Here is a 21,300-nt window from a genome sequence, read left to right on the forward strand (position 1 = left end):
GGGGATCTAGTGGCCTGTTACAAACTAGTCAGAGGGGACCAGCAGGCATTGGGGGAGTCCCTGTTCCCCCGTGCACTGCCAGGAGTGACTAGAAATAACAGTCACAAGCTGGCAGAGGGTAGATTTAGGCTAGATATCAGGAGGCGCTACTTCACGGTCAGGGCGGCTAGGGTCTGGAACCAACTTCCAAGAGAAGTGGTGCTGGCTCCTACCCTGGGGGTCTTTAAGAGGAGGGTAGACAAACACCTTGCTGGGGTCATTTGACCCCAGTACTCTTTCCTGCCATGGCAGGGGGTCGGACTTAATGATCTGCTCAGGTCCCTTCCGACCCTAGAAACTATGAAACATCTTCATCTGACCCCTCATGCAATGAGGGTTCCAATTTTCACACAATCAGCCATTTTTTAAGCAGTCTGCAGCCGTGCACTTGTGTTTGGTCATGGCTATAAACTTTCTGTGGCCAGATCAGGCAAAAAATAGTCACTTCTCTCTGTGCCCCAAGTCACAAAGGGACAGGACACAAAGGGTGAAAGGGGCTGAGCTTGAAGAGCCAATCAGCATCCTCTTCCATATCAGTGGTGCCCAGGACAGGAATGCCCATGGCCGGGGCAAGGAGAAACTGAGCAGGGAAGAGTATCGCCAAAGACTCAGAAGCCCCTGGCTGCTGCTGCTTCCCTTGGTGCAGTTTCCCATCATGCTGAAGGCTGCTGCCACCACTGTCACTGCTGTTCTGCCTGGCCCCACCCCTCACCCCCAGTTACACCACTGCTGGGCACAGCCATGCAGCTCAACAGTGCCTGGCCCAGTAGCATGGTTAGGCACTGGTGCAGCAGCTGGGGATGTTCCCCGGCAGCCTGCCAGGCCCAGCACTGGGAGGCTTCCCTGCCTCTTGCACAGCGCACAGGATGGGCCCTCCAGGCAGGCCCTTGCATTTCACAAAAAGCTGCAGAGAAGTCTCTGGACAGCTCCACTAGCAGGAAGCTGCTTGCACAGCCCGTGGTTAGCAACCCGCTATATACCCACGTTCCAAACAGGACCAGGCCTGGGGCTCCCTGTGATATTTGCTGCTCTGTGAACAGCAGGACAGTCTTCTTCTTCAGGCTGTGGGCTGCAGTGAGGAGAGGCAGGCCAGGGGATATAACAGATTTGCGAGCAGGCAGTCCTTGAGCATGACCCTTCAAGCCTTCACTCTGTTCTTTGCCAATCAGCATCAACTCAGCACAACAAGTGCAAACATGACATGCTATTAATGCTGTCCCCTCCTCCAGCACCTCCCCTCACAGGATCCACCCTCCCACCAATTCACCAAGGCAGCAGGAAGCTGAGAACACAAAGGTCCCATTGACTGGCCTGAGACGATGCCGCACAGCAGCAGCAGAGGCAGAACAGGACCCAGGAGCCCAGCCTGTAATGCATGAACACCCTTCCCAGGAAGAGAAACCAGCCAATGGGCACCGACTCAGTCTGGCTTAGAGACTCCTGCTTGAGTGGCAGAACCTTTCCACTAGGAACTGCCAGAAGCAGGATCCACTCGTGCAGACTTAAAATGGGCTGGAACCACCTGCCTGCATTGCTCTTTGCTCCCTCGCAGTCACCAGCCCCTTCACATCCTACCTTGCTCTTTCCTCCCTTGCTGGAGAGCTGCATCTCTGCTTCTTCAGAAATGCAGCTATAACTTCTACCCTGAGCTGTGCATCATCCACCCATACTCCTTCCCACACTGAAAACCAAGCGACCAGTAGGTGCAAGACACCCATCATTGCTGTTTACTAATTCAACAGCCTCCAAGGTGTCTGTAGCAATGCAGGGCCCCTGCCTGGTGACATTTACAGTCCTAAATCACTCTGTGATGAGTACAAGCTTCTGGAAGAAAGAAGCATCCTATCAGAGACCCTCTGCAGCAGGACTCAGTTTTGGCAACTGCTTCAGGGAAAGCAGCACATTTTCAGAGCTGATATAGGTTTGGTCCATCCACATGAGGTGACCAGGGGTTAAATGCACCAAGCTGCTGGGCTGGGCAACAGGAGTGATGGGTCTCCTCCCACCAGAGCATTCTGTGCAGCAACCACGATGCTATGAACAAATCCCATCTTCTGCTCGGCTGTGTCTCTCCTTGCCTTGCGTGGTGTCAGGAGGCGGAGAACCTCCACGCTCCAGATATGCCGTGTCTGGCACTGTCAGCCCTGTCCTGAAGGCTGTGCTACGATAACATCTTCTGCAGCAACACAGAATTGCTTTTGCTGCCCGTGACCTCAGGCCTTCTCCTGCACAGACCCTGGACAATGCTGTAAGTCTGTGGAGGCAACTCTGTGTCTGTGAGGCACAGACACTCTCACAGAAGCCTGCATGGAGGAGGTCAGAGGAAAGTTGCTATCATGGGACACAGGGAACTCCGTTACAGGGTCAATGAATTGTTGGTCCTGGTCCCCATTCAGGTCCATGCACAGCACCCCTCCTGTGCAGAGGTGTTTTGATTGTTGCTGCTGCCCCGAAGCTCATTCCGGGGCCTGGGTGGAGGTGGGGGTCACTCCCGTGGGGCTAAGAAAGACACATTCTGGACTGTCCCTTCATACCACCCATCTGGATCCTTCTGCAGCTTCCACAGCCACAGCCACAGCTGGAGCGCACCTCCACCCAGGCCATCACACAGCACCCCAGAGCCAGGTGGGCTCTGCAGCCATCTATCAGACGTGGGTTAAGGCCCCGTGCAGATGCACAGGAACCATGCACTGTGCCCAGGAAGGGTGACCCAGTCACACTCAAGTGAGTCTCTGCCTGGGCCCCAGGCCTCCCTGCACCCTTGCTCCAGCCAGTGGTCACATCTCCACGACACAGTTGGGTGAATTTGTTCGGATGGCGTCAGCAATCACCTTGGCTCCTGACTGGCCAATTCGGTTCCCTTGCAGGCTGGAGAGAAAAATGGATGGACATGTACACACAGCTCAGCAAGCTCCCCACCCCGCTAAGCCCTGACCAGAGCCTACAACAGCAGAACCAGCAGTAAACTTTTTACAGACACCAGGTCCCAGCAGGAGCCCAGGAGAGTGCTCTGCTCCCACCTCCCTGTCACTGCCCCCTGCTCTGCTCCTGCCCCTGATCCCTCTCTCCCACTGCCAGGCCACTGCAATGCCCCACCCTCCTCCCTCAACCCAGCCTTCCCACCCAGGGCTCGAATGACTATATGGCTTCAAAGGCTCCATGGGTACCAATACTGCTGCCAAGCACTGAACTGGAGGTGGAGAACAGAGACATACATTTTCCCCAGCCCACACCAGCTCCTCCAGTCCAGTTCCCAACTCCAAGCCAGACAGCCTTCTCTTAATCACAATAAGTCTGCAGCCCACATGCCCTTCATCTCCTCCAAATTTGGGGCCACTGCTATGATAATGTACTGGACTGTGGGTGGGTGGAGCAGTCTGGAGAGGCCCTGGGGACTGGCCGTGTGCACATCCTGCTGCTGAGCCAAGATGTCAGTGGGGCCCTTGTCCTGCAGGCTGCTGCCCTGGCAGGGAGTTCTCAGAAGGCTGATCTCCTGCCCCACAGGCCTCTGCTGCCTCAGAGGTGCTCTTAACATACAAGCCAGCCCCAGAGCGGAAGGCTCCTCCCCCAAAATCAGGCTGCTAGGCTGGAACCATGTCAGGCCTGAATAACACTTTCCAGGAAGGCCACCTCCTCTGGTAAATGCCAAGTGCCCATTTAGGAAGGCCAGTTCCTCTTTTCTCCCACCCTGCCCTAGCTAGTGCCAGGGCCAGGGCCAGACAGTGCCATCAGCCCCTGACCACAATTCCAAGGCAATTATGGGAGCTGATCTGAACCTCAAACAGACTGGAACTTACTGGCTGCTGAAGTCCAAAGCTCAGCATCTCCCTCGGACCAGAGTCAACAGTGCCACGCTCCTGGCAACAAGGTGGAAGACAAGGTAGGAGCAGGAGAAGCTGAGGGGTGGTGCAGCACAGACTGATGGGTCTTACAAAGAGTGTTTGGCTTTTGGGAGGGTTCCAAGTGCTTGAGACCAATATTCATTATGTTTGTTTGGCAGAGCTTTGGGGCACCAGCTGGGACCAGTAGCTCAGATGTCCTAGAGATGTTGGTGCAACCCAGTGTACAGAGGCAGCTAAGGCCTGTTATACTGTTAGGGCTGGGTGAAGGAGTGTTGCTCCCAACTGACATGTCACACTGCTCACAGCGGGGCATTACAGGTTGGGTACCCAGAGTAGGTGAGGACATAATCATCCCCTATGACCACTGCTCATGTCTCCTCTACCTCCCAGCTTCCTTACCAGCTAGCTGGCCCCTCTGCTATCACTTACTTGACATAAGTCAGCCCATGGCTCCCTGTCAGTGCTGTGGCAATGCAGATAGCTCCATCCATGCCTAAAGCATTCTCTTGCAGGCTGGAGGAAGAGGAGGCAAAGAATGGTCAGAAAGCAATGCCTGGGACTCATGAGACTCCCCTCCCAAGGTAGCCTTGGTAATAAACTCTGTGCAAGTCTGCGTGTGTGTGCGCGCGCATGTGTACATGGATACACGTCTATGTTTGTAAGTGCACGTGCATGAGTGTGATCCTATGTATGTGAGCATGTGTATGTGTGATCATGCATAGCAATATATACATAGGAGCATAAGCATGTTGTTGGGGTGTGAGGGTGAGACTGTGTGAGTATGTTGGTGTAAATGCTGCTTCATGTATGTGTACCCCAAGAGACTGACAGACTTTAATACAATGCCTGGCCTCTGGGCTTACGCCCTGGACTGGAAATTGCATCCTGACAAACTAGGAATCTTTTTATTTCCTCAAAAAACACTTGGACCAAGCCAATGTTTCCTCACAAAACACCTGGATCAAGCCAAAAAACACCTGGGCTTACTTTGAGGTCATCAGATGCAGCATCCGCTGCCCCCATTCCTTCTGCAGATTTGTCAGTGAATGTGGATCTTCTCCTTCAGACCCAGCTTCCTCTCTCACTGGACTGTGTCACCCTCCTAATACAGGGTTAGTCACAGTGATCTCACAATCCAGTGATAGTAACATCACAGTTGTTCTCTTGTGATAGATTGTCTCTTCACTAACAGTCATGGCAGAGGAAGCCAGCAGGAGAGGAGAAAGTCACTGCTTAGTTACAGGAACAAAATACATTTGGAAACATTTTGGGGATTGGGGGCTGGACTCTCCATGAGTCCAGAATTTAGAGTAGACAGACAGTGGTTTTGCCCCTCATTTTCCTAGGATAATTTGACACCAGATTTGAATGTGGTTCATGACTGTCAGGGTCTATGTTGGAGGCCTCTTATGTTTTTACATGAATGTAAATACCAATTTACACCCACATATATATGACATGGACTTGGTGTGTGATTGTAAAGAGCAGTGGTCCTAGCTAAGGCTGCCTGAAACGTCCCAAAGTAAGACTTTTTTCTGAATTTGCTTCTAACTTTTCCCTGCTTTGACCATTTGGAATGAAATTTCCATCCATCTGAAGTTTTCTCTCTCTTTTTTTTTTTTGAGAGTTTCAGCACCCTCAAAAAAGATCCAGTGAAAGTCAGGGAAAGTTCTATATATTGAATAAGGCAGAGGTCCCATGGAAAAAAATATCCATGTGCTAATATTAAGATGACATCATTATACAGATGAACAAGACGGCCAAAATGTGACGCATTAATGTCACAGTCATTTACATTGGCTTTGTAAATTTGTGGAATTTGGGATGGACAGGTGGCCACTTATTCTCTCTGCATTGGCTTGATCACTGCACACTACCCTGAAAGCAGGAGAGCCAGCAATAGAGTTCATGTTGGGTAAATGGCTACCCTGGGATAAATGCAGATTCATGACACTAAAAACCAGTGCAACTGATGCTAATGTAGTTCTACTTCAGTTTTTTCCCTGGGATTAGTTTACACTGGATTCTGGTAGGTTACCACAGTCTAAACCCTGCATTGTGTGTCTCCTGTAGTTCCACTGAGAAAAGGACAAATGTGCAAATGTGTTGAGTATCCTGACCAAGGCTGCCCAGGCAACTTGAATTCTGCCACTTTCTGCATTCTGTGTGCATGACTTTGCCCCTTTAACAAGTGGAGTTCACAATGCAATAGTCCTTGGGAGTCTGCCCCAACGTAGTCACTACCTACTTCAAAACACGGAGGCTGCGGTTTACTTTCAATGCGTTGGCCATCGCTTTGGCTCCAGGCACACCAATAGAGTTTCCTCGCAAGCTGCATTGGACACCGGGAAAGAAAGAGGGAGATTAAGATCTGTAGCTCCAAATGACAGACAGCTAACATGTAGATCCCAAATCACTGAAGAAAAGAGATTAAGAAACAGTGGGATAAGGAGGCCTGTGTGTCAGCCAGACCAAGGCTTCGATACGCCAGAGGAGAAGGTTTTCTGCCTTAAAAGTTCCTGCCCTGCCTTAAGCCTGAAACTATCAGAGGATGGAAAGAAGACAGAGCTGATAGACTGAGACCCTTGGAGACAGCCCAGGAGAAACTGGCCATAGAGACTGAAGGAGGCGGGCAGCTACAGAATACTTACTCTAACGTTGTGAGGCTCCTGTTAGCCAGTAAGGCCTCGGCCAGGGCTGTGGCCCCACTCACTCCAATTGAAGCCACCTGCAGGCTGCAAGAGAACGTGGAGTCATCAGTTCAGTTCAAGCCAAGTCATTCCCAGAGGCTCCTGCCAGACAGGCAATGAGCTGAGGAGTCGGGAGCCTGGAGAAGCTCCTCTCCTAATGCACTTTCACAGCAGCCTGAGGAGCAGTGCCTTGCAGAGAGGGTCCTGGGGTTATCTCTGAGTGAAACAGACAGTGGCACTTCCTCCAGAGATGAGCACTAACATACAGGCCCTGCAAAGTCACTCCATAGTGAACAGAAAGGATGGCTGGACTCCAGCATGGGAAGGAACCACAACTGCTGCAAGCTAATGGACACTTCTGCTCTGTGTGCCTGAGGAGTGCAGCTGACTCACTGCTGACCCTCAGCAGGACCCTGCACTGAATCAGAGTGTGGTAGTCAACTGAAAATGTCCCTTAGTGCAAAGTGACTTATTTCCAATGACCGAGCTGCCTAGAGGAGCCCTGGCGTCCATGCAGTACCAGGCTGGGCAGACTATTACCAAGTGCATATCACTAGGGCAGTCACAGTTAAGGTCAGAAATGAGGCTTTATGCTCCCACATTCTTGGGCCTCACTCTGGCTATGAAAACCCAGCACTTCTCATTAGCTTTTCTGAATCATTCACAATCCCATGGCGCATCTCCCACTTCCCTCCCAGTCTCCACAGCCATTCCTCCCTTCTCCCCTTAGTACACTGACTATTGTCACTTTTGTGCTTTCTTGAGCAGAAGGGTCAAGCAGAGTCCCCCAGGAGGGTCACACCAATGTCTCTCTACAAGCCGGCCTCCCCAGACAGCACACTGGCCTTCCTCTGGTCCTACAATCCCCACAGCCACTAGCTAATCTGACAACTCTCACAAGTGTTCGTTGTGCACCCACCTAACTACCAAGTCCTCCAGAAGTCCAAATATTTAAATTTGTGGGTCCATGGAGTAAAGCAGCAGTTCCCAATCTGTGGTATGGGTACTACTAGTGGTATGCACACAACCTGTTAGTGGTACACATTGTTTAATTATAATTACTTTATATGACAAAAATTTCCTGGTGGAACTTAAGGTTGAACCAAACAATTTTCTGGTGGTACTTAAGGTTGTATCATTTTAAATTGGTGGTGTGCAATCAGTCAGAGTTCGGGAACCACTGGAGTAAAGAGATCTGGGTGCCTGAGCTATCTCAGCCCCAGCAGGGCAAGCAGGGCCAGCAACCTCACTTCTGTGCACCAGTATAAAGGTCACATGCACAACATATTCCCGCCTGTACTCTTCACATGCAGCATGGGCACTTACTAGAGTGCTGTAAGGGTTGTGTTCACCTTCAGAGCAGTGGCAAGGGCAATCATTCCTTCATCTCCAATTGCGTTCTCCTGCAGGCTGAAACAAAGAGGTATCAGCTCATGCTATATATGGCCTTACCACCCTGGAACACATGCAAGGGAAAGAGGCTCTGTCAGGGGACTGAGGAGCAGTGCTTGATCCTACATTCAGCATGACACAATGAGCAGTGGCTTAAGATATGTCTGTCCCATGCTGGATAATGTCAGACAGCAGAGCCATGAAACAGGCCTCTCCCACTCACTCCTGCACCGCATGCACCACATGTTGAAAAGATGTCATGTCCCTGCCATGCACCCCGACCTGCCCTTGGGAAAGTGGCACTGGGTGCACATAGTTTAGATGCGCTGACAGCTAAATAATGTTTGTACATGGGAACAAGGGGAGGGGTGCTGCTAGCAGCAGGATCCCCACCTCCCAGCCTGAGCACAGTGGAACCCTCCAGCTGCTAAAATGACCCAGTTCCAGACTGGTTAGCTCCACAGCAAGGCGCCATCTGTTCCTCTTGCCTCCTGTCACCTACAGCGAAGGAGCATATGCCAAGCCAAAGTACAGAACAGGCCCAAGGGCCAACAAAGGGAGCACTCCAGGATCCTGACTATGTGTAAGCAAGAGCCACGTGGCTTAGGGGTGTGATAGCCCAGCTGTGGTCTGAGCTGCAAACCCCTTTTTGGTGCTTTCTTGAGCAGAAGGGCAGTGCAGGGGCCACAGGTGGGGCAATGTCATGCTACAACCCATGGGCTGCTGGAACCATGAAGGGGTTTGCAAAGGAAGGGGCTGGAGACCCACTAGCTTGTGGAGGTGGCAACAGGGTGTCCCTGTTGCTTTACCCTAGCCAGTGAAAAAAAAAACAGGGACATGCTCCTATACTGAACAGAGCCCCTTGCAGTGGGGTGATGCACAAACCCCCAGAGGAAAACTCCCTCACTAGCTGCTGGGGTCCACAGGAGACGGATGGTCATTCACTTGCCCCCTCCCCTCTTGACCTCTTCCTTTTCCAACCCACTGTTCAACCCAAGCACCTGGACACTCCCCTGCCAGGGAGTCAGTAAGCCAAGGAAGACCTTGGCACTGAGGGAGGCAGTGAGCATGTGTTTCAGGACCTGCAGACCATAGGGCAGCAGGGAAGTGTGGAGGGAGGAGGCTGGTCCTGCCTGCTCCACCACCACTACCTCAAAACTCTGCTCAAGTACACAAAAGGACTCCTATACAAGATACCTCTCCCTCCCCCGCCCCCCCCAGAGAGCCCTTGGGCTCAGAAGGAGCCTGAGACACAGATGACTTTTGCTGAAGCCAGCACTTACTCTAGGCTAGTCAAGCTTTTGTTGGACTGTAGGGCTTGAGCCAATGCTCCGGCAGCCCTTGCCTGGATGAAATTCCACTGCAGGCTGTAAGAAAAGAAGCAGACATGAAGGCATGGGGATGTAGGGGAGAAGAGACCTCCTGGGTTGCCATGACCCAGCTCCTGCTATTCTGAGGCTTTACATCATGTAATTCTGTTCCCTTGGTGTTAATGCAAAGTGGATTCTTTCCCCCATGGGACGAGGGTAGGTGTTCCAGAGAGAGACAAAAGGCATATGGGGATGCATCTCAGCCAGGTATTGCAAAGAGATTTAAACACAGGAAACTGCATTCTGCCAAAAGACATCCCTTCTGCCCTTCTCACTAACTCCAGGATTCTCCTGTGCCACCTTCCCAGAACTGCGGTGTAGCACATTCATAGGTACCATGAAGCATCCGAGGTGGCAGCATGATGGTAGCAGGCGATGTTCATTCTGAAAAGCACTTTCTCTCAGGCTTGTGAACACTGCTGTCACTAGCCAGAGGGTCAGGATTGACAAGCAATTACTAAAAGAGAAGGAAAATCATTGCCTATATGTCTATTTAGCTTTTAAAAGTAATAGACATGAAGGACTGGTAAAAGTTGCCAGTCAGAGAGAGCATGCTGAGGAGTGACTCTCTTGTTCAGCCACAGGAGGGTTGGCAGTCCAGCCGCCCTGCTTGCAAGCCTCAAAGCTCAAAGCTAGAGAACAGGCTTGAGGACTGAGAGGAGTTCAGGGTGCACCCAAGCAGGATTTGGCATGCTGAACCCACCATCAAAGGAACAGATTCCCAGGGTACAAGCCCCTGTTCACAAACCAGATTTACACATGCCACTGAAAAGCCATCACAGATAGCTCTCACTTCCTGTGAGCCTGGCCTGGATCTGAGCTATAAGCTAGAGACAGACTGCACAGCTCTCTATGAAACTGGAATTTTGCCTATGAAGCTGGAAACACTGCCCCTTTCCCCTTGAAGGGGCAGAGGCCCTGGCAGGGATTGTTCATTTCCTTTGTGGACATAGCAAGGAATTAAAAACTGGGCGATGAACATTAATTAAGGTCAAGGTGGAACTCACTGCAGTGATGTCAGAGCCTTGTTCTCTTTCATGGCCTGTGCAATGGCCTTGACTCCTTCGTCATGCAACAGATTTGCTGCTAAGCTAGAGGCAAAGTACAGAGAAATGAGTGTTAAAACACACAGTGATCCACTACACCAGCCGCAGAGCAAGATCAGAGGCAAGCACATGGGAGAGGGAAGAGACAGCAAGATGAAACTAAATGGCAGAGAACTACAAACAGATCCAAGGGCCTGCTTAGTACTTTACAATATGACATACACTTGTCCTGTGGACCTCCCTTCAAACAGCTCCAGGGTTCAAAACGGAACAAAGTGTTTACATAAGCATCTGTGTTGACACATATTGAGCTAATTCAAGGGCTCGTCCCCTTCAGGGCATCTTTTAGTCACTGGCCAGGAGCAGGAATATGCTTCACTCCATGGCAAGGCATCGCTTAGTGCTTTATGTGACATTATGATTTCATGGCACTCCAAGTCATCACATGGTTAAACCAAGCACATGTTACACTGGTGCCAAATCACTAAGCCCTCAGGCTGGAACACACCCCATGGAAACACCAGGGGCTTGAGCTAACAGAACTGTTGTAGCACGTCTTGGATTGAGGCTGCCTCTGAGAGTTCATGCCCACTGCAGTGCCCTAGAGCCTCTAGCCCCCATGTCAGGTGGATCCGCCCACCCTCTTTTCTTGTGTTCAGACCTGCACACCCCTCCAGGACTGTTCAGAGATGCAGCCTCGGTCACCATAAACTAATGAAGGCCCTGGAGATCTCCAAGGACATGGTGCTGTGAGGGGGAGCTCTCATGCCCCTGGCTCCTCCCTAACAAGCTACAACCATTCAAAAGCACAGCCAGGAAGCACTGAGCTGAACGAGCTTCCACAGAGAGGATGGGAGGTGTAATGATGCTGTTCTAGGGTCTGTCCTCTTCCCTATAAGTGGATAAAGTGACCCTCACATACTGGAGCGGAAACAGCTTACCCAAGAGCTCATCTCAGCTGTCTCAGGCACACTGCAGCCATCACAGGATTGCTCCTGGTACATATCCCCTTTGCTCAAGCGAGTGTTTCCTGCAGACTCTCCTCCCCATCCCACAGTGGCAAAGAGGCTTCCCTGATACTCCACCGCCATGCTCCCAATTGCTCCCAGAGATGCAGGTGTTTGAGCTGCATCCCAAGAACCAGGGCCCTTCCCTCCTGCCTAGAGACAGCTCTTGCAAGGCAGCTGTCCTTGGCGCTGGGGGGCTCTCCTGCCTGAACCCTCCTGAAGGAGCTGTGGGAGATGATTCCTAGGACTCATCCTTCAAAGCAAGGGTCTTACTCCAGGTTCCTCAGGGTGCAGTTGGTCCGCAGGGCGCTGGCTATCTCCGGTGCTCCCTCTTTGCTGATGGAATTCTCCCGGAGACTAGAAAAAAAAACAGGTCACAGGGGATGTTTCACTCCAGGGGAAGGAATAGGCAAAACCCACACTCACTGCCAGACCCATCCTGTCCTTCAGGGCAAACCAGCTGGCTTGGACTGGCTTTTGGGGCAGCATGGGGGATTAATGCCAGAGAGGTTGGTGACATGAGAGGAAGGGGAGTGCTCAGTGGGGAGCAGCTGCTGAGGTCACAGAGGTGTTTCTACATTTCTTCTTCATTCACCCTGCTAGGTCATGCCCCAACTCCCCACACCCCCACCTATTCTTTGCCCAGGATCTTTGCTCTTTTTAGAGGCAAAAAGGCCCCTAGACTAAGCTTGGCCAGTAAGGCAGAAGCACAGTGCATGCTAGGAAGATGAACACCAGCTAAAAGAATCATCAGCCCTAATAGCCTTAGGGTCCATGGCAAGGCAGTGCCCACCCCATGCCTGGCTGTTCCCCATGTCAGGAGAACCATCTGCAGGTAGATCCCCATCCCATTCTGGGAATGAAACGAACACGCATGACAGACAGCCTGCCTGTACCCAGGGTGTTCTTGAAAATACTATAATACCATTGTTTTATCCTATCCATTGGGTGCAGCCGCAAATGTGGAGTCAGGTTTGGCATTCCCTGTTCAGTCAGAGGCTATTTTTGTTTCCTTTTCTATGCCCAGTAACATAACTGGAGGGAGGGGGGAACACCAACACGGGGCACCAACTGAAAGGAATGGTGGCCCCTGGGGAGCCCTGGCAGCAGCAGCCAGGGAAGGGACATGGAGCCAACCTCAGCCCCAGGTGCAACCAGGCAGGATGGGCAGAGCTAGTCCCAGCCATGGTGAAGCAGGTTCTGCAGACCCAGACCCAGCTGAGTGGCTGTCTGGTAAGACCCTACAACACTTGCTCCCTTTTGTCACCCTCTCCTCCCCCCACCCCACCCTCAGGTGTTGGAACAAATCCCCTGCTCCTGCCCATATCCCTTCCCAAGGTGCAAAGGGAAAAAAAGCTATTATTTATGCCTCTGCTTACACTCCTGCTCATTGCTTTAGGGTCTCTGCTCCGGGCAAAGACTGTTCAAAATAGGCCTGGATTTCTACTCTGTCTCCATGGCTGAGTAGTGTAGTGATGGGACAGGCAGAGAGGAGATTTCAAACTGTTCTGCTTTTTACCCCAGTGTGCAAGGCACGGGTGATAACAGCATGGTCAGAGCTGCTGTCTCTCCTGAAAGGGGAGCAGCTGGGGAGAATGGGGCATGACCAGGGCCCATTCTGCATCTGGAAAAGCAGATGTAGGAGACACTCAGAAGTATGTTCCCCTGCTGCCTGGAGCTGTGCCTGTCTCAGCATTCTGCACGGCTGCCCTGTCCACAGTATACCTCAGCTTTTCAAAGGCACCTCAGAACCTGTAACAGTTTACAGTATTCTGTATTACAACATTTGGTATGTTGCCTGTTGTTTGTGGGCTGAGTTACCTGGAATAAGCCAAGGCATGCTCTCAGAGGTGCTGGCAGACAGCACACATGTACATTCTCACTGTTTGTTTTGGCCTTAACTCCTCAAGTCCATTGCATTTTGTTTTTATTCCTGCCATTTAAAGTTGAATGACCATTAGGAACTTAGCAAGGGCCTTTGTAGACTGCTGATGAAATCAGCCTTCTTCTGTTAGATATCCATTTCAGACCGAATGGTAAGCTTCTGGCACTTGCAATCTACTTGGATTGGCTCTGCAGAACTTTAACCATTGTGAAGCAGCTCCTTGAGGACCTGAATATCCTTTCTACAGCAATAACCAAGCAATTCATTTCAATGAACAATCTTAAGGATTAGTGTCTGATTTGTGCAGGAGCATATGCTATCAGACAAACCTAAAAGGGCCTTTTCTCTATAGAGGAGAAGATGTCATGTTATGAATTAGCTATAACACCACAGCAGGAACATGAACATTCCTAGTTTCACCCTATCAAGCTGTATTTCATTAATAATTAAAAAATGTCATTTTACGTAAAACACACATTTTTCTGTTGCCCCCAGCACTGCAGGAATTTTACAGAATTTGGCAACTTAGTCAAAGGCTGTTTTCTTGTCATTCTAAAACATCACCCTTTTTTTTTTTTTGGAGGGAACTTATTGCTGGACTGGTGCCCTCCGCTTCTCCGTAGAACAAGAGCAATGCAAATGTCCTTCCTATTCTGTGACATCACTGTACCACATCTCTGGACCAGTACTCAAATATATTCATGCTTTGGCCTCTCAGTTGAAACAAGGGGGTCAGCACCAAATATATTGATGGTTTCTGGCTAGTATGAAATGGTTTAAGACATGCCAAACTCATTTTGCTGAACAGCCATCAGGTGTTTCAGGGTGTATCATCTGGCTTTCAGGGTGTATCTACACTGCTACTTAGTCTTGCCTCCAAACCTGCCATGTAGCCTGAAGAGCATCATGACAAACCTACTAGCTCAGCTTATTCCATCTCCAGAGCTCTCCTGGGCATCGGGGCCCCTGTCTGAGCTTACCCCCTGCCATCCCTGAGCTTGTTAAACATTCACTCAGGCACTGAAACATGTGAGCACAACTGGCTCTTCTGTACTGAACTTCCTGTCTCTCCTGCCCATATTTACAACCAAGCACAGAAAGGGAGATAAGCAGTGACCATGATTCCTAGAAAGGCTCCATTTGAACTTCCTGTTCTAAGAATCAGTTTGCCCACAGTTTCTCTCTCCTGGTTTATTATATGCTGCCAAAGAACAGTAATATAGACTGGGAGGGGCAGCTTCATGTGGTTTGGGGTAGCTGAGGATGGGCCTTCAACATGCCCCAAAATAGAAGCATAGACATCTCCCTCAGATCCTGCCTGTGAGCTGACGCTTTTGCATTGGACCCAGTGGCCTACTGCTGGCAATTTCTACTTCTAATCACCCAATTTTGCAGCTGCAGATCGTGCATGTTTGAAGCTTTCATTTATTTATTTATTTGTTTGTTTTGCATTCACCTTCTTTGCGCTGTAATGATTGGGCTGCTGGGAACATGAGTGTAGAAGCACAGCCAGGCTGATGCACTTCCCAAGGGAAAAATAAAAGAAGTTAGATAGAGGAGAAGCACAACTATCTAAAGAACCCAGGAAGCTGCTCCCATGCCCAGGACACCCGCTGCAACCAGTGCAGAAACTTGAGGGCAGCCATCCAGGTAATGAAGGGGCTGAGCCCAGTGATGTGATTCAGGTCCTATTACCACATTGCAGCTCTGGGCAGAGGGCCAGATTGCTGCCTAATGTATTAATTAGAAAGAAAATCAGAACCTTGGCAGGGGAGTGGAAGGAAGAGGTATGAGAGGGGGAATCAGGACTTACTTCAAGCTGATGAGGCCTTGGTTAAAGCAGAGAGCTCCTGTCAGTGCAGTGACCCCAGTGTTACTGATAGAATTGCTTTGGAGACTAACACACAAGCAGAGAAAACAAAGAGTTACAACAGGAATGGCAGGGTGGGAGACCACCTCAGTGCACCATTAGATGGGCCTGAAGGGTCTGCGTTTAGGAGGGGACTGATTGCTAGTAACAGTACAAGTCTATCGGAAATCCTGGAGGGGTGGGAGGCCCCACCAACTGAATAGCCAACCCCTTCCACTGGGCAAAGGCCACAGAGCCAGAAAGCAATGAAGCCTGTGGGCCCAGGCTGGTAAAGCAGAAATGGGTTATGGGTTCACAAGAGAGCTAGAGGGGCACACTGATCAGAGACAAACCGCTGGGTTTTGTTAACCACACTCCAAGGGGAACACAGGCAACAGCAATGCTTGCTCTGCCTTGTGGCCCAGCTCCCATGCCCTGTCCTGATCAGGCGGGCCAGAGCTCAGTCAGTAGATCCTTTCAGTTCTTGCCTCTCCTGTGGAGGTGACCCACAAGGGTCAATGTGATGTAGGCACCTGCCCAGGACCCTAACTCATTTCACATACATCACTAAACCATCTACCCAGGAATTACCCTGGGCAGGATTGCAACTGGGAACATGTAGGGTCCCAGTGCCATTACTTAGCTCCCAGGATTGCTAGCCATCAATAGCATATGCTGTTGTTTGATCTTCCTGATGCCATTCTCTTCAAAAGTCACCAACCTTCTATGACAGAGAGGTCCCCTAGAAAAGCCTCCACAACAAAGTGGGGGTGGGGAATGCTCCTGTGTGACAGACATGAAAGCACCATACCCAGCACAGTCCCATTCAGGCCTGCAGTTCTTCAACAGGGATTAAATCCAAAGGCTCCTTGGCCTCTTCCTCTCAAAGTTCTCTACTACTTCCAGGGATTTGGGTCAGGAGAAGAGACAACAAGAAGAGAGGTAGCAATCCCTAAAATATCCTCCACTGCATCAAGCTGCTCTTCAGAGAACTGAGTGGAGCATCCTTGTAACACCCACCTAACAGCAAAGGGCAGTGAGTGTAATGCTCATTAGCGGAGACTTACTTGAGGGTTGTAAGACTGTGATTCACTTTCAGAGCTTCGGCCAAGGCAGCTGATCCAGTGTCTCCCACGCAGTTGCTGGAGAGTCTAATGCAAAATAAAGGAGGATCAGCCATTACACATCAGCAGCTCTACATCACAATCTGAGCCCCAGCCAGAGGCATGGGATGCCTTTCCCACCCTGAAAAACACCACTGTCCCTGCACTGTGAGATAGCTCTGTTTGCCTGATACCTTACAGCAGGGAAAAGTGGTTGTTCCCAAGGCTGGTCAACCATATCCAAGTAAGTGAGAGGGGTGCTGTGACTTATGCTGCAGGAATTACCCAAACCTATTTATATCCTTTTCTGCTTGCTCCAATCTGAGCCTGGATAAAATGGAGAGCGCTATCCTGGATTAAGACATGTGTTTAAGAAGCAGCAAAAAACAAGTGCTAATAGGAAGCAGATACAGGCACATATACAATGCAAGCCAGAGGCCACTTTAGAACAGAGGTGGGCAAAGTAGAGTAACCCGCAGAAGGATTTTGTCTGTCCTGTGGCAGGTACTTCAGGCCTGCCCCCGAGTGTACATTGGGGCTGGAAAGAAGCAGCAGCCGGACTCACTTCCTGGCAGCCCTGGTGGCTCCTTCTGGCTGCCACTGGCACCAAACCTGGCACCAAACCTGGCCCTGCTGCCTAGGCACCCCAGCCCATTCGCCCTGCACCCACTGCAGGAGGTGGAACCCCCGTGAGCAGGGTGCATAGCCTGATGGCTGGGATGGGGCCGCAGGCAGGGAGCAGTGTTTGAGAGCAGGATGGGTAGGCAAGGCTGAGATTACAGGGTGGTGACAGTGAGGGGCCTGGGACAGGCCCGGGGTAGAGCCATGATCCTTGCAACGGACATGGGTTCCATGGGCAGGGGCATGCAAGGAGTGGATTGCAGCTCTGTCCTGGGCCCCAGCCCCACGCTGTCACTGCCCCAAGATCCTGGACCTGGCCCCATCCCATCTGCCTGCTTGCACAGGTCCCAGCCAGTCTCCATGAAGACCCTGGGATCACTGGGCAGTGACAACATAGGGCTGGGGCAGTGGCAGAGCTGCAATCTGCTCCATGCACACCCCTGCCCACAGAACCAGTGCATGCATGGGTATGTGTGTGTGGGCAGTAAATCATGGCTCTGCCCTGGGCCCCACACTGTCACTGCCCCGCAATCCCAGCCCCAGCCCTGCCTGCCCATCCTGCTCCCAGATGCTGCTCCCCACCTGCCTGCGGCCCCATCCCAGGCGCCAGGCCGAGTGCGGAACAGAGCCATTTAGAGAGTTTTGGTGAGTCGTTGCATGGTGGAGGGCGGGGGGTGCTGAGCCAGCCCATGACCACTCATCAAAACTCCAGAAGTGGCCCGTGGGTCCAAATAATTGTCCACCCTGGTTTTGAATAACAGAGCCCCACGTGTTCTTAGGAAGCAGCCAGGTTATCTCAAAGAGGCAACTGCCGATTCAGAAATCTCAGTGCCAGCTGTGGAGTAATAGCACATCTGGAATCATCAACCCTACCTGCCCAGGTGGGGATTTTCACCTCATCTTGAGGTAATGGTTTTCCTCTGCAAGCACTTGCACATTTGCTTGGGTACCTCAGGGCCCCTTCTTCTTTACTTAGACTGTGACTTGCTGTGAGCTGGGCATGCCAGACAGGTTGTCACGAGCCAATGCGCTTCTGGAACGGTAGGCGTGGTAGGGACCTCAAGGGTCACCTGGTCCAACCCTTGCTCAAAAGCAGGAACTGAGGAATGCTGGTTCTAAGTGCTTCCTGTCCAGCGCCCATCCACTTCCTCCAATGAAGGAGATTCCACAGTTTCTCTGGGCAGCCTGTTGCCCTGCCCTGCTCTTCTAACAGAACGACTGCTTGCCTGATCATGTCTGATCTAAATCTACTCTGCTGCAGTTTAAATCCATTATTTCACATATCTGTTGCAAGGGAGAAAAGTTGCTTTCCCTCTTCTTTATGACATAATTTCCTAGATTTCATAGACGTTGGGTCTGGAAGGGACCTCTGAAGATCATCGAGTTCAGCCCCCTGCCCTAGGGGCAGGAAGTCAGCAGGGATCATAGGATCCCAGCAAGATAAACATCCCAATGTGTCTTGAAGGCGTTCAAAGTGGGTGCTTGAACCACCTCTGGCGACAGGCTGTTCCAAACCTTGGGGGCTCAGACAGTAAAGACGTTCTTCCTTATGTCCAGCCTGAAATGGTCACGGAGGAGTTTGTGACCGTTCAAGCTTGTCATCACTTCAGGTGCTCTGGTGAACAGACGTTCCCCCAGATCCTGGTGAACATCCCTGATAAACTTGTAGGTGGCCACCAAATCACCCCTGAGCCTGCGCTTTTCCAGGCTGAGTCCCATGGCTCTCAGCCTGTTGTTGTAAGGTCTGTTTTCCTGACCTCTAATCATGTGTATGGCTCTCCTCTGCACCCTCTCAAGCTTCTCCACATCCTTTTTGAATTGTGGAGCCCAAAACTGGATGCAGTACTCCAGCTGCGGCCTCACCAAGGCCGAGTACAAGGGGAGAATGACTTCCCGGGATTTGCTTGAGAAGCATCTATGGATGCAAGCCGGCATTTTGCTCGCTTTACTAGTTGCAGCATCACACTGAAGGCTCATGTTCATCTTGTGGTCAGTCATGACCCCCCCAAGTCCCTTTCATCCATAGTCTAACCAGCGTAGCACTGCCGAGCCTATAAGCATGGTGCAGGTTTTTCCTCCCAAGGTGGAGAACCTTGCATTTTTTGGTGTTGAACACTATCAGGTTCTCGTCTGCCCATTTCCTGAGCCTGTCAAGGTCAGCCTGGATCACCCTCCTGTCCTCAGGTGTGGACGCTTTACCCCAGAGTTTGGTGTCATTGGCAAACTTGGCCAGTCCGCTTCTGACTCCAATGTCCACATCATTGATGAAGATGTTAAATAGTCTAGGGCCTAGGACAGAGCCTTGAGGGACCCCACTGGTCACAGCACATCATGACGATTGACTTCCGTCAACCACCAGCCTCTGGGTCCTACCACGGAGCCAGTTCCCCAGCCAATGGATCGTGGTGAGGTCAAGGCCACAGTTTGCTGGGTTTGCCAAGAGATGATCATGGGATACCAGATTGGAGGCTTTTTTGAAGTCAAGATATATGACACCAATCTCTTCCCCCTTGTCCAGGTGATATGTCACCTGGTCGTAGAAGGAAATGACATTGGTCAAGCAAGACCTACCCGCAACAAACCCATGCTGGGTATCCCTCAGGATATTGCTGTCATCTAATCTCTTAAGAATGGCCTCTTTGATAATCTTTTCCAAGACCTTCCCCTGGATAGAGGTCAGGCTGATGGGCCTGTAGTTTGCCGGATCTACTTTCCTCCCTTTCTTGAAGATGGGCACCACACTGGCTTTCCTCCAATCTTCGGGCACTTCACCAGAGTGCCAAGAGCTCTCAAAGATCTGTGCCAGGGGCTGGGCTGTGACGCTAGCCAGCTTCTTAAGTACCCTGGGGTGTAAACCGTTTGGGCCAACTGACTTGAAGGTGTCCAGCCTGTCAAGGTGTTCCTTCACAAGATCAGCTTTCATGGATGGTAAGGAATCTCCCTCACTCGGGCCTCCCTGTCCCGCAGTGGGTAGGAGTGTCCCATGGGACTGGTGGAAAACTGATGCAAAGTACCCATTTAGCAAGTTGGCTTTTTCCTGGGCGTCAGTTGTCAGTTGTCCTATCTGGTTTACCAGGGGTCCAATGTTGCCCTTGCTTTTCCTCCAGCTCCCCACATATCTGAAAAAGGACTTTTTATTGTCCTTGATATTTGTAGCTAGCTGGAGTTCAGTTGCAGCACAGTAGCACCAGCAGCATCTCAGGCAGCCAAACTGTGACAGAGCCTTTCTTTCCTCTCCTGCAGGAGCTTTTTCTCGCTAGCTGGAGTTCAGTCACAGCCTTGGCTTTCCTGGTTCGCTCCCTGCAGGTCCGGACCAGTGCAGAATATTCCTCCTTGGAGGAGGATCCAGTCCTCCACCCTTTGTAGGTCTTTCTTTTGAGATGCAGGTGGTTCCCTGTAGAGCCAAGGGGGCTGCTGTGCCTTTTTGCTGCCTTTCCTCTGAGATAGGATAGACTTAGCTTGCGCATCCAGGATCGCTCCCTTGAGGAGCAACCACCCGTCCTGAACTCCCCTCCCCACCCAGCTTCCCATCAAACATTAGGTCACTGATTAGGTCGTCCCTGGTTGCCAGTACCACATCAAGTAGCATTTTACCTCTTGTCAGCCCATAGACTTCCTGAGTCAGATAGAGCTCGTCCACGCACGAGAGGAAGCTTTGCAACTGCTTGGATTTGTCTGAGCGCTCTTCCCATGCAATGTCTGGGTAGCTGAAGTTGCCATGACAACCATGAACTGGGAGCGCGTGGCCTCAGCCAATTCCCTGGCAAACTCCTGGTCAAGGTCTTGATCCTGGGTAGGAGGTCTGTAATAGACTTCCACCATTGTGTCCCCTCTGCTGTGTTCCCCACAGATTTTAACCTAGAGGGTCTCAAGTCATCCACCGTGGGTGCCAATGTCGGCTTGCAGGGAAGCGTAGCTCTCCTGGACATAGAGAGCTACACCCCCGCCCCTTTTGTCCATTCCATCTCTCCTGTACAAAGTATAGCCGTCTATACCCATGGCCCAGTCATGGTGGAGTCCCACCAGGTCTCCATTATCCCTATGAAATCATAATTATTTGTATTTAGCTAGAGGACAAGTTCCTCCTGTTTATTCCCCAAGCTCCTGGCATTTATGTATAGGCATGCAAGTGTCCCTTTGGGGGCCCTAACCTTGCCTATAGTTCATTCCAGGGCTGGGGCAAGGGTGGGATCCCTTAATTGCCTTGGCCTGCTGGCTTTGCAAGGGTTGTTTAGTGGGCCAGCAGTGGCAGTAGTTCCCCCATTCCCCAACGGGCTTAGTTTAAAGCCTGGTGGAGGAGGTCAGCCAGTCTGGCCAAGAGCCTCCTCCGCAGTGGAGAGAGGTGGAGGCCATCTCTTCCCAGCAGCTCGCTGCCTCTCTCACCAAAGAGCGGGCTGTGGTCATGGAAGCCAAAGCCTTCCCGATGACACCAGCACCACAGCCTTTGGTTCACTAC

General features: G+C 51.2%; 1 protein-coding gene across 1 annotated transcript in view; it reads right to left on the reverse strand.

Moving 5' to 3' along the window:
• Positions 1 to 1,746: 1,746 nt before the first annotated feature.
• NLRC3 (NLR family CARD domain containing 3) overlaps positions 1,747 to 21,300 on the reverse strand; it is an 80,014-nt gene continuing 60,460 nt past the window's right edge. The window contains exons 10-19 of the mRNA XM_019539994.1: positions 16,188 to 16,271; positions 15,085 to 15,168; positions 11,660 to 11,743; positions 10,341 to 10,424; positions 9,247 to 9,330; positions 7,898 to 7,981; positions 6,533 to 6,616; positions 6,130 to 6,213; positions 4,311 to 4,394; positions 1,747 to 2,907 (exon numbers count right to left, since the gene is read on the reverse strand). Coding sequence (XP_019395539.1) covers positions 2,817 to 2,907; positions 4,311 to 4,394; positions 6,130 to 6,213; positions 6,533 to 6,616; positions 7,898 to 7,981; positions 9,247 to 9,330; positions 10,341 to 10,424; positions 11,660 to 11,743; positions 15,085 to 15,168; positions 16,188 to 16,271 — 847 coding nt within the window. The 3' untranslated portion in view covers positions 1,747 to 2,816. The remainder of the gene's footprint in view (positions 2,908 to 4,310; positions 4,395 to 6,129; positions 6,214 to 6,532; positions 6,617 to 7,897; positions 7,982 to 9,246; positions 9,331 to 10,340; positions 10,425 to 11,659; positions 11,744 to 15,084; positions 15,169 to 16,187; positions 16,272 to 21,300) is intronic.

This window comes from Crocodylus porosus, unplaced genomic scaffold, assembly GCF_001723895.1.
Source record: "Crocodylus porosus isolate Cpor-Errol unplaced genomic scaffold, CroPor_comp1, whole genome shotgun sequence".
Classification (NCBI taxonomy): Eukaryota; Metazoa; Chordata; order Crocodylia; family Crocodylidae; genus Crocodylus; species Crocodylus porosus.